The following is a 13,246-nucleotide window of genomic DNA, read 5'->3' on the forward strand; positions in this document are numbered from 1 at the left end:
GTTCTCTTTACTTTGCTTTACTTTGCAAATTGCAAGTGGCGGGGGCATGACTTGTCATTACAGCATCTTCTGGAAAGTCAAAAAGCAGCTTTCAGGGCCACTAGCAGCAAGAGTTGTCCTCTCGCCAGTGCGGCTCCCCGGAGCTCGTTGCGCTTCTGTTGTCCTCGAAGGTGAGTACCGAGACCTCGCCAGAGACATTTGTCGCGGACTATCAAACCAGTTGTTCCTTTCAGAAAAGGGTCTGTGATGGTGAGATCAGGGCCTAGCAACAGCCCCATGTTGATGGAAACCATGTTCAGTCCTCCGTCCATTGCTAGAGCCCACGCTGTCCTCTTGGCTAGAGTCTTGGAGAGGGCTACAAAAATTGACATCGCTCCAGTTTCTCTCGTCAATGCCTCGGGACGAGGAAGACGCCGACGACGATGCAGTACGGTCGTCCCTCCAAAGTCCCTCCAAATGACAGCTGTTACAGAGGATGTAAAGACTACTTTGTGTATGGTGTCAGTTTGAGCACAAGCTTCCAGCACATTATGAGCTGCTCTCACTTCTGCCTCTGCCATAAATTCATCATAAGTGGGGTGGTCTGAAGAAGGCTCGAATGAGTAAAAAAGGGGCAGAGCATCATTTCAAGGCGTCCACAATGTTGTGGTAGTCAAAGGGGTCTGAACGGAATACTCTCAATTTCTTCTTCTTTACCAATTCGTCATCAAAACACTCTGATACTGTGATGTTTTTGGAATGCAGCATGGACTGCATAGCCTCTGTGCAAGAGGCGGTGGACAAGCTGTTGAATACGTTGATGATGAGATTGTCATTGGTGACGGAGTGGATGTCTGACTGAGAGATTTTGAAACCGTTGGGACGGGTTGAAATTGGAGTAATCAGAGAGAAGCAGAGATGCGGATGGTGACTTCAGTGTGGGTTTTCTGCTGTTCTAAAACGACGACGATTCGGTTCCTCCGGAGCCGCACGGACCGGACAACGGAGCAGAATGAAAGCCCCCCGATGCACCGCCCCTGGTGGCCGTCCCAGATCATGACTTTATTGGTCGGGTACTGAGGGTCGGGTCCACCGTCGAGGGTCAGAGTTAGGGTTGGGCCATGAATGTGTTGGTTCCAATCGTCTCCGTAGAGCTTGTGCAGCACGCAGTCGAACGGCCCCTGATCTGCCAAGGAGCGCTCAGTGTTGATCCGAACGAGATCGATTCCCCGCGATCTGGGTAGGTTGACCAGTGAGTCTTGGATGAAGTTTTGCTGCTTCTTGGACGAAGCTTTGCTGCTTCTTGGTGTTAGCGATGCCCCGCGATCGAGTGATTTAGAAACACACGGAGGTGAAGAAGGTTGGGGGTTGACCTAGACCGTTCAATTTGTATCATGGTGGCTTGCTGTTTGTGGCTGATGGTAGTGGAATTGTGGCCTGCCACCATGACCGCACCTTGTCGGTCCCCTCTTCTTCCCCATTTGCTCTCTGAAGTTTTGAGAAGTCTCTTCTAAAATTTTCCAACGGTAGAAACGCATGTACTCATCCAAGAGGATCCCACCTTTATTACCCTGGTTTAAATAAAACGACTCGGGTCGACATTCTGTAAAATTCTGAGACTGCCTTCAAATCAGAATCTATCGAGACTAAAAGCAGAAGCACCAGAAGAAGTGCTTCGACGAACAACAAGAAGCAAAAACAAGGACGGCATGTGCCAGGCCTCGAGATGACCCCAGGGCTTCCAGGTGTTGTCGCCCGACCGAAGAATGAGCCAGGAGCCATGATTAGAGTGGCTGACGTGGTCCAACCCGGCGAGGCCACAAAGGGCATGACCATCGAGGTTGCAGCGGCAGGGGACGACAGCATTTTGAGGGGGGAGGTTGAGGATGTGAGCTGGATCTTGCAAAAGCATGGGGAGGAGGAAGGGTAAACGACGAAGCGAGCGGGCTTGGAGGCGACGGGGATCTTCAGAGCGAGATTGCCCACTGTGACCCGCATAAATGGGCATGGATCCATTTCTCACCAGCAAAATAAAATCAAAAGGGGAAATGTTAATGCGCCTATGCCTCTCTCCCTCTCTTCCTCTCTCTCTCTCTCTCAGTTAAGTCTTAGGGCAAATGGTGTTGCTGCCATTGATTTCTGGTTTGGATTTTAGGGAGAGAGAGTTTTCTTTTAGAGAGAGGTAGAGGGTGAGATCTGGAATTAGACACATGAAAAGACGCGGTGGTAGCTGTGTTGTTGAGAGAGAGATGGAAAATGGGTTTTTGGATGGTTTCTTAAAATTGCAGAGTCTGCGAAGGTTTTCTGGGTTTTTGGTTTCTGCAGATTCACAGCGGAAGTGAAAAAAATGAAATAGAACCGACACAACTTTTCGTATCGATTCCCACAGACGGCGCCAAATGTTGATGCACAAAACCGGAGGTCTTGGTACAACGTAAATCCGACCATGAATCTGCATAAAATGTAAATGACACAAGAGTTATCGTGGTTCACCCCAAGGTTTGGGCTACGTCCACACTGATTGTATTATATTTCTCTGTTGAAGAGGGAGAGAGAGCTTAGGGGATGTGAGGAGGCTTAGGGTTTGTGAGGGTGATGAGGCATTTTTATAGAATAAGGGCTCCTTCCCTAATTACATATTTGCCCATTATTTTATTACATAATTACATTTAAGTCCCTCGAGTATTTATACGAGGTCTAAATACGAGGCCCTAAATATGGTATAAACAAATTATAATTAGAAACGGGTCGGTCCGGGGGCCCTGTTTTTCTAAGGTTTAGGAACCGGCCCACCCCGTAAATAACCATGGCCCTGCCCGGCCCGCCCCGTTTGTTCCCAAAAAAAAAAAGGACCAGTCCCGTACCCTCCTCGAACCTACATTACCCACCCCGACCTGCAGGTCTTCTACCAGTTTGCCCACCCCTAAGACAGAGGGAGAAAGGGAGAGAGAACGTGGGGGGGAGTGGGAGGTTTTTGTTTTTGGTTTTTTTTTTTTAATTTTAAATATTAGAGATATTTTAACATCACTTGTAGGTGAGGCTTCAATAAAAAACAGTAAAATTTGGTCCTGTGAAATTACATTATTGCCCATCATTTTTTTTATGTGATAGAAGGCTAAGTTATCTTTTCACTCTCTTTTGGTTGACAAAGATGGTTTCATTAATTAATAGAAATAATAAAAGTTGGGTTGTTGCTGGTTTAAAAATAAATAAATAAACACTTAAATATGCTAGGCATTTAAGGTGAGGTAAGTTGAATATCTTTGGAAATAACAAAAAACTTAATTGACGTTATTGCTTCAGGGTGTTAATTTTGACGGCCAAAGCTCAACCTTCTTTTCCACGTCAACTTTGAAATTTTGGTTGGAGTAAATCGTATGTCATTAGTTACTGTTATGTGTCTATATGACATTTATTACATCTCCCTTGGAGATGGTCTTAAAGTTAGGTACTCAATAATGAATTTTAATTTTTTTTGAAAGTATTTTTATAGATTTGTTTTTCGAAAACTTTAAACTTGTTTGGTAACTATTTTTAGTCTTCAATAATTAAAAAATTGAAAACTAAATATCAATAATTGAAAATTGGAGGAAAATTTTGAAAACTTAAGAGAGTAGTATTTAATTTTTGTATTTTTTTAATACTGAAAATTGAAAGTAGTTTTCAAAAAAGTAAAAACAAATACTGAAAACAAAATAGTTATCAAACAACTCTCAAATCTAAAAACAAAATGGTTGTCAAATGGTTTCGTCGATGGCTAATATAACAAAATTTATCATTTGACCAAAAAAATGGGTGTAATCAATCCATACTTTTTATAGACTTCTTTTGAGCAACTTGATTTTTATTCAATGTTACATATCACTAAATAATATAGAAAATAAATGATTGTGCTTGAGAAGAAAACATCTAACAACTGTGGAAATAAAATCTAATAGCTAAAGCACACATTGACTTATATGTAGCATTGAAGCCTAGTAACGGAAAAGGATCCGGCGAGGATCCTTTTCCTAGGGATCATGGGGATCTTGTGGCACTAGAAGAAAAAAGCTCATCTACCACGGTGGATGCCCGTGGTAAATTGCAATCTACCACGGACATCGTGCCCGTTAGTATTCTGCATGTGATAAAAAGTCTTTGCTTTTACCACGGACTATGCACGTTGTCAAATGCAATGTAACCACGGATTGTGCCCATGGTAGATTGGGATCTAACACCACGTGCTATGGCCATTGTGGATTACAAATTGACCACGGCTAATGCCCATTATAAAAAGATTTCCAAAAATTAAAAAAAAATTATTTAATAAATAAACAAGTAATATATATATATATATATATATATATAAAGATATTTATATACAAAATTGCAAATTTACTCTATAAAAATTCACATATTCAAATATTACACCAAATGTAACAACAAAATGAGTAGTTATATATATATATATATATATTAAGAAATACCAAAATCACCAAAACATGTAGAGGCTTTATTTCACACTAAAACAAAACTCAAGTCCTAGTTCCAACCTTCGTCCTCCAATGATGATCTTCTTCTCTTCAATCGTTTCTTCCAGAAGACACACATCTCTAGCAAGCCAATCACACTTTAAGTTTGCAAGTGCTTGCAAAACACCAACACTTTTTATCAAGAAAGAAAAATAAGGTCTTTTTTATTATTTTGTGCATAATTAAAACATTCGAACGCATGGTACGTAGTGTCGAATTTGGTAGTTCTTCATATGTTACTGAACATAACCACCAAATCAACAAAAATAATCATTTTCATATCAAGGTATGAAAGAAATTAAAAATACATTTCCATCTGATTCCATCTGATATAGATATACTTGAAGATAAAAATGATCATGCTACGTATTACAAAGAGAAGTTAGATATGTAGGATAGTACGTGACCCGTCCTCTTAAGATAGCCACTAACCTCTCCTCTCTACACTCCTCTACAACTGTTACCTCGCTATGCACAAATTTCTTTCAGGTCTGCAGACTTCACTGCAAAGACACTTGCAAAGAAACCAAATGGAAAGAAACAAAAGTAAAAAGAAAGGAACAAACTGATTGTTGCATTCAAACCATGTAAAATAGATTACGCAAACAAATAAACTCAAGTAAATCTAAACTTATGGGTTTAAGAAAAAAATGCCATTGTCAAGCACAAATTGGTCTCGACAATTTGCTGCTTCATTTCTGTAAGCTTCTTGTGCTTGTTACCTACAATACCAACATTCACAAAGGAAAAATTAAATTAGTTACGGAAAAAAAAATTATATGAAATCACCGGTGTAAAATTTGTTGATATTTCCATCACCTAAGATTCCCCTGCTTCATAATTTAACAATCATTGTAGCAACTGACAAAAAGATATTGAGAAAAAAAAGTAGAAAAGAAAAACTGAATTTAAATAACACAGAGAGTTTAAAGTTCAAACAGGTCCTGAAGATTTAGTGAAGAAACTTACCAGGGGCAGAGAAATATTCCGTAGAGACTTGATAGAACATTGATAGGATTAACATACCACACACCATTGTAGCAGATGCAAATTAAATTATGGGAAACCGGGGAGAGACAAATTATGATGTTTTTTTTTTTGTTTTAAGAAACCGAAGCGGTTGAGCTTTGGAAAAACGTGGGAGCGTAGTTGAAAGGGGGTAGAATTCGTTTTTGTTTTTGGAAAAGGGAAAGGAAGATAAAGTGGAAGAGATGGACATGGAAAGGAGATAGAGCAAAAAGTGGATTTGTCAAAAAAATTTGAAATTTCAACAAAAGATGTCTAAAATTTTGCAAAATTTTGGTGTCCAGCCTCCTCCAAATATGTGAATTTATGATTCTATCACACATTATGCTTGTGGTAGATAATAAAAAGACATTGTGGATACTAACAATATTGACCACGAGCATTGTCCGTAGTTACTTAGAATATTTATAACGTACAACTTTGCGCGTGATTATTAACTACTATTTTATAACGGGCTAAAATTTACCCGTGGTAAAAAATTATTATTCATCACGCACTTACTATGCCTGTGGTAAATTTATACTTTTTACAACGAGCTGATAAAGCCCGTGGTAGAATTCTCGTGGTAGATGAACTGTTGTCTTGTAGTGTGGTCCGGATCGTTCATCGTACATCGTGCGGTCAAAAATCATTTAAAAATTTAAAATTTAAAATCAAATACAAATATTACCTAACGAAAACAAACCGCACGATGTAGGAAAAAGATCCGGTGAGGATCCTTTTCCCCAAGTAACATCTTTCCTAGTCTTTGCTCGCCGGATCCTTTTCCAAAAGTAACACCGGATCCTTTTCCCCAAGTAACATCTTTCCTAGTCTTTTGCAGGTTTTCATTGAGTTTTACAACATTATAGACTTGTATATAACTTTCTATACAATTTCCATCGTTGAAAAAAAATATTTCTATAGAATTTATTCAACTCTACAAAGCATGACCTCACCTCACACAAAAGTCTTTTTTTCACACAATAGAAAAGTCTAATATTCTATTAAATTATAAAAAATCAGAGTATTTTGTTCGGAAAAAAAAAATCAGAGTATATAAAGTCACTGGAAACGTTCAAATTTTTTTTTTAAAATATGGATTGAATACACTCCCTTAAACGATACCGTGTGGAAGAAGGAATCTGAAATTCTTACTTTTGTTTTGGCTTTTTCGCCAAAATGGTTTATGAGATTGACATAACTCCTCACTTTCGTCCTTAACAATGACAATTGATAGAGTGGTTCCTGAGTTTGTCCACTGTAAATCATTTTGGTCATTTCGTAAAAAAATATGTCAATATTCTAGCTAAATTGTCACATTAGCGACCACATGATCACCATTTAAGGGTATTTTTGTCAAACCAACCCTTCCACTCAAAAAGAATATTGACAGATTTTTCACAGAAAGACAAAAATAATTTACGGTGGACAAACTCAAAGACCATTTATATTAATTTTCATTGTCAAAGACCAAAGGAATGAGTTATGTTAATCATAAGAACTATTTTGGTTAAAAAAAACATTTTATTTTTTCCAACCGGATCCTCTCCGGATCCTTTTGGTGAGGATCCTGGGAATTCGTGAATCGTGTCCATTCATTGTACATCATGCGGTCAGTTTTTGTCAAGTACTGTTTGTGTTTAATCTTAAATAAAAATATTTAAAATAATTTATGACCGCACAATATACGATAAACAGACATGATTGATGGATCTTTAGGATTCTCACAACAAGGATCCGACAAGGATCGGATTCTTATTTTTTGAACAAGAAAGTGTTCTAAATTTTTCCTTTTATATGTAATAGAGTCCATATATACAAATTATATATGCTGAACATGATTTTTTTGGTCAAATGCAGATTAGCTTCAAAAGTTTGAAATACTTTAGCAGACAGAAACAGAAAATTCTTTTTGATGTTTTTAAAACGGGAAGAGATCTCATCCGGATCTCTCCCACCATATCCTAGGGATCCGGAGATTCGGACCTTTGAAATTTGATCAAGCGGCTACAAACAGGAAGCTCCACTAAAAATTATAAAAATTGTAGCCGTTGGATCAAATTTCAAGGGTCCGGATCTCCGGATCCCTAAGACTTGGTGGGAGAGATCTAGATGGGATCTCTTCCCCCCGCCTAGTAAACCAACTGTTGAGAAAATTACAAGAAAATTATAATATTCTTCTGAAAAACACTTAGATAATTAGGCTAAAACGCATGTATCTCGCTTTCTATAATTCAAGTCCACTGCGGTTCTACTAAAGTCCACAAAATGATGCAACAATATATCTCTTAACTTGTCCCCTCCAGAATACAACAATCCAACTAAATCGTTATGCGACTAAAACCTATCTGCACAAAAAAGGAAGAGTCCAAAGCTCCACCACACAAACACCCTTCTTTGGCCAATAAGTAAAAATAGAAAAGATGGAGAATGAAGAATAATTGTTGCAGAGGAAATTGCTAGTGGGATAATAAAAAAGGTTACAGGAGTTACAAAATATGAAAAGCTACTTCATCTTAATTTCCTAGTAACAACAAATAATGACAACCATCTTAATTTTCCGACAACAACAAATAATGACAATTATAATTAATTTGTTTAATATTCAAAATGCACTAACACCAACTCAAGGGAATGCTAGTATCTTACTCAAAATCAATTGAAAACAGGTGGAGAAATTCAAGATCTTTTAAGCACTTAAAGAAAAAAATTTCTAATATTGGATACTCAAAACAATTCAATTGATACAGTATGTTCCTTCTGTGTTCCCGTTTTTGTTCTGTGATTCTTTGTTTTCTGGTTGATCTTTCTTAAACTTGACATTTGAAGCAAGAACAAGGTCTGATTGTGTAATTACTGGCTGTTCAGAGAATATTATGCTAATAATTTCAATGATTTTTCTCTAGCACCAAAGTTTCTTAAGAGTGTTTGTTCATTTTTTTATGACAAATGAAACTTTCCAAATCACAAGACGACACATAAATTAAACTGAGAAAAAAAAAATGAAACTTGTGTACAAACAAACTTTAGTAGTATGCTACTGTATGCGGCTTAAATTTTCTTCAAGATCTTTAGCAAATAGAGAAGCAAAAGCCTCCATGTAATGTTTTTTCAAAACCAACCCGACCTCAACTCCACCACCACCATTCTTGCTCTCTTGAAAAGATATCGTCCCTGTCCTGTCTATCGAAACTACCTCGTGCTTCGTTGGTCTTCCCCATCCGAAATCAGCTGCATCATAAAACTCAAACCGGGGTGAACCGGCAGCGGGAATTATTCTGCCAGCACTGGGCTGCAGTGTATTGAACATTCTTGATACCCAAGTCTCTGCCCCCTCCAAAAGGGTCTTGTCGAAACTTTTTATCACGTCGCTAATTGCTTTCAAGGCCACAAACATCCCATCTTCTCCCAATAGGTCATTTGTTTCCGCAACTGCTCGATGTCCTGCGATGCAGTTCCCGAAATAAGTTGGCGGTAGGGGAGGGTCTAAGCGTGACCGGCAGTCCACAGGAATGATGAAAAATACTCTCTCTGTTTTGGTCTCCTCAGCCCTGACTAAGCAAACCCATGTATAGGCGCATGTTAGCGAAAATGTCGATAAATGCAGTAGTTTTGAATGATCAGCTTGCTCCTTATTCTTTGTCATCATAGTCCTCATCACTGACCGCCTTAATGTCTCGATTTTCGCGCGTGTGAACTCGAAGGTGCCTCGAATTGAGTCTCCTGGACGTTTAACCTCCAGAGGCAGTAAGCTTCTATTGTTTGGACCACCCAATCTTAACCAGTCGTTCGAGTAGATTTCTTGGAGCCCGGCTGGGTCCTTGATGACCTTTCTATCGTAACTTGGCAAAGGTGGTGGTCCTCCTCCTTCTCCTCCTCCATGTTTGCATAGGTGACCCCAAAATTTGAAAAACAAGAGTGCAGATAAGCCATCAAAGACGGCATGGTGCATAGCTGATCCAATCGAAAAACCGCCATTGGAAAAGACGGTTATTTGCAATGCCAGCACCGCAGCTTTTTCATGAGACATTGCCAGTTGGGGTACAAGAGGATGGTACTGTTTGGCTTCAATGTCAAAGTTGTTGCTTGAAATTAGACGGTGGAAATCAGCATCAGACTCGGCGATTGTTAGCATAATTGCGTTGCCTTTGAGATACCTGAGAAGGGGTTCGGGGAAGTCTAGAGGCCAGGTGAGGTTTCCTGCTAGAGGTACAAAATGTTGGAGGGTGGCGGAAAGCGAGGTTTTGAGCTTCGGAAGTATGTGTTGGAAGTTCAAATTAAATATAGTGGCCGAAAGTGGTGGAACACTTTTTAGAAAGTGGTGGTACACTTTTCAGAAATTGTTGGAATACTTTTCAGAAAGTGATGGAACGCTTTTCAGAAATTGTTGGAACACTTTTCAGAAAGTGTGAGCTATTAGCCACAAGGTTGTGATGTTTGTTTATTAAAAGATGGTAAACACCATCATTGATTGCATGTGTGTGTGTATTTATTATTAAAAAGCACGTGGTTTGTAACTTTTGCATGTATAATTAAGCCTCTTGTAAGGCTTTAGAAAATCCCATCCGAATTCCCATTCTCATTTTTAGCTTGGAATCTTTAAGAGTTATAAACTCTTCTAATATTTCAAAGTGTGTTGTTATCAACAAGCTTGCTACTTCTTTCTTTTCGTTTGTCCAATTTATTGAGAGTGATAGTGAGAGGTGTGTTAAAGTTAAAAAACTTATCACCCATATATTTTTGGTATTGAGTTAGTAAACTTTTAAATACCAACAGTATGGAATCGAAGAAGTATGATGCATCGAATGAAGGCATTTCGTAAAAGAAAAGGCTTTGAGAGGGTGGCGGAAAGTGAGGTTTTGAGCTTCGGAAGTATGGAATCAAAGAAGTGTGATGCGTCGAATGAAGGCATTTCGTAGAAGAAAAGGCTTTGAGAGGGTGAAAACCTTAGCCAACGGAGGTCAAAGAAGGTGAGAGGAAGAGACAGATCCTCCGGGTGGGTAGAGTCTGGCCGCGAACTTGGTTTCGAAGCTACACTGAAAGCCTCAACTACTCTGACCAAGCCTGGTTTTGCCATTGGAGATGAAAAAAAAGCTTAATTTTGTGAGCAATCTTTAATTTTTGCTTATTTTGTGAAGATGCTTTAGCTTTCTTTCCGGTTTTAGGAGCAATTTGGGCCCCTTGCAGATTTTAATGAGATCTCTTCCCCTTTGCTAAATTTTAGGAATGCCCTTGAGCTTCCTTTGCTTGATATGTGTCACATGTTATTGATGACTTGTTTATTTGTGATGAATCATATGTCACGTGAGCTTTGTGATGCATCATTTGTATGCAACGAAATTTACATGTCTGCACTAATGACATAAGTTTAGAGTCCAATAGGGTTCCAACACATAGAACAATATGATCTCAACATAAATCGAGTTGACAATCGTAGTCGATTATATATCAAACAAATCAACGGGCTTGACAACAATTTACGTTCTCATAGGAGTGTTGTTGAACTGTAATTTCTGATTCCAAGTTAAACTTTTTAATTACAAACTCGGACATTTGTAAAACGATTTAGATAAAAATTGGAATACATATAGAAGTTCCACTGTGCGTTTTTTGTCAATGAGGTCCTTGATTCTCACTGATTTTGATTTGATGGCGCAGATGGTGGAGGGATTTGATATTGAGTTGCTCCAACTAAGAGGTTTTGGAGCTTCGAAGCTGCACATGCCTGATCATCGTTGGAAGATCTGTAGCAAAAGCATTTAGGGTGCGTTTGTTGCACTGGACTAACTCGGACTGGACTAGCTTCAGGGACTAAGCTGGATTAGCTTGTCCTGGATTAAGCAGTACTAAAATTGTGAAGTGTTTGGTGCAGGGCCGGACTAGCCAGGACTAAATTTTTATTTTTTATTTTTTTATATTTAATTATGAAAACTTCCACTTTCTTGTCTAAATTTTTTTAAGAGATAAAAGATGCTTTATTGAAAATATTATTCATCTCATAAACAAAATGGGGAAAGGATTTTGCTTTACATGAAAGTCTACATATTTTTTTCACCATCAGCCATCAATACATTTACAAGTTGCAACTACTTGTGCTTAAACTTGAGCTCCTTCGCATATTCTTCAGTGCCCTTCAACTACTTATGTAGATCTTGCATGCTTCAATTGCAACTGCACAGGCTATGAGGTGTCCAAAATATGTAAACCCATGAGAAAAAGAACCAAGCATGCTGGTATGAGAGTGTATGATATCTGAAACTTCTGGGCTCACAAGAATGCTGATTGGCATATATTCAGAAGAAGAGCCTTTCCCACAGACAAGGTCTGGTTTAATGTTGTATTTGTCACACCTATACATGTAGCCAAGCCTTTAAAATGCATAGATTACATCGTTCCAAATGCACAGATTACATCATCATAAATAGAATGCAACAATTATCCCTGGTCCCTCTGGTCCCTCAGTGTGCAATACAAATGGAGCTGGAAGATCAAACTTTTATGGGTAGTCAGTGTGCAATACAAAGGGAACCATAAAGAGATGCTCATGTAGACTTCTAGATACAAATGCCAACTAGAACACATGAGCAATGAACAATAATTTGGTAGATAATATTTTGAGTGTCATTTATGAACACTAAAGTTAAACTAATGCCACCACGGCCACGGCAATAAAAATAACTGACTAATAAACAATGTAGCACAAAGTAAATGTTTGCAGGTTAATGAAACAGAAAGCTGTTGAGAATAAAAGCTAACTGTGTCGCAAAGACCTGTAAACTTCTATGTACGCCCTGTTAAACGAAATGTCCAGCCACAAATAATAAATCTGGACATCAGATACCATGGGCAAACAACTCCAAAAAGATACAACAGCAATACATATTCACATAGACGACCACATATTAGACACAACAGGAGCAAGAAATCGCAAATGAGAATGAACTAATCGTTCAAATTGCAATCTCAGTCAAAAGATGGTGATTTTAACTTACTAATCACAGAATATCATTAATGTTAAATATTTGCATCATAGATTGCAGACTTACTTCCAAAAAGATACAATTGAAAAGTTAATAATCCTAAGCAAACAAAATAAATTACTGAAATGGTAAACAAAATAAATCATATGGTAAAAACCCAGACTTTTATTGCTCTGAAAGATCAGATAGTTGATCACTAATTCACCCCATTGCATCTAGATGCAAGTAAGACAGGTCGTAATAGCTATCCTCAAATCCATAAAAAACCAAATTCAAATAACGAAATGGTAAACATAATACCGCACCCACCACCGCCACCAATTCAACCATTAAATTAACCCACTTCACAACTACCTACATCATTGGAATTTAAATCAATTCTAAGATTCTAAAAATACATATAGAGCATCAATTCTAAGAATCATGCACAAGCAATTGTACCTCTCATAGAGCTACAAAACAATGTCCCTGCAAAATTTAGTGATTCATGAGATGCAGGGGATACTAAATGCAATCAAATACAAGCAAGACTGACAAGTTCAACCAATTTGCTTAATCCAAAATCTCTAAACACAAAATACCCAATCGATTGAGCAAACCATGAACAACAACAAAAAACACCAGGATAATAATTTCCACTGGAAGATTCTTGCACCATCTTAAAAACCCAACCCCAATTACACAAACTAAGAAAGCAATCCAACGCAGCAAATGAAAATTAAGAAATCAATATTATGTAGAAAAGGTATTTAGAGTTCAAACACCTCT

At 38.2% G+C, this 13,246-nt stretch overlaps 1 protein-coding gene, 2 long non-coding RNA genes and 1 other non-coding gene across 4 annotated transcripts; 1 reads left to right on the forward strand and 3 right to left on the reverse strand.

Annotated features, from left to right (window-relative positions):
• Positions 1 to 4,332: 4,332 nt before the first annotated feature.
• Positions 4,333 to 5,792, reverse strand: LOC126612241 (uncharacterized). The gene is made up of 2 exons (XR_007618989.1): positions 5,460 to 5,792; positions 4,333 to 5,212 (listed from the first exon to the last, which is right to left on the reverse strand). It is a non-coding gene; the product is annotated as an uncharacterized LOC126612241 (long non-coding RNA).
• A 2,620-nt stretch (positions 5,793 to 8,412) lies between these two features.
• Positions 8,413 to 10,826, reverse strand: LOC126612239 (malonyl-CoA:anthocyanidin 5-O-glucoside-6''-O-malonyltransferase-like). Its single transcript, XM_050280619.1, has 2 exons — positions 10,375 to 10,826; positions 8,413 to 9,759 (listed from the first exon to the last, which is right to left on the reverse strand). The coding sequence occupies exons 1-2, from the start codon at positions 10,573 to 10,575 to the stop codon at positions 8,536 to 8,538; spliced, it is 1,425 nt and encodes a 474-aa protein (XP_050136576.1). The 5' UTR covers positions 10,576 to 10,826; the 3' UTR covers positions 8,413 to 8,535.
• LOC126612240 (uncharacterized) lies at positions 10,461 to 11,945 on the forward strand. The gene is made up of 2 exons (XR_007618988.1): positions 10,461 to 10,601; positions 11,157 to 11,945. It is a non-coding gene; the product is annotated as an uncharacterized LOC126612240 (long non-coding RNA).
• Positions 11,946 to 12,454: 509 nt separating this feature from the next.
• On the reverse strand, positions 12,455 to 12,537 carry LOC126612719 (small nucleolar RNA Z196/R39/R59 family). Its single transcript, XR_007619279.1, has one exon. It is a non-coding gene; the product is annotated as a small nucleolar RNA Z196/R39/R59 family (small nucleolar RNA).
• Between the last annotated feature and the right edge of the window lie 709 nt (positions 12,538 to 13,246).

This window comes from Malus sylvestris, chromosome 17 (assembly GCF_916048215.2).
Source record: "Malus sylvestris chromosome 17, drMalSylv7.2, whole genome shotgun sequence".
Classification (NCBI taxonomy): Eukaryota; Viridiplantae; Streptophyta; class Magnoliopsida; order Rosales; family Rosaceae; genus Malus; species Malus sylvestris.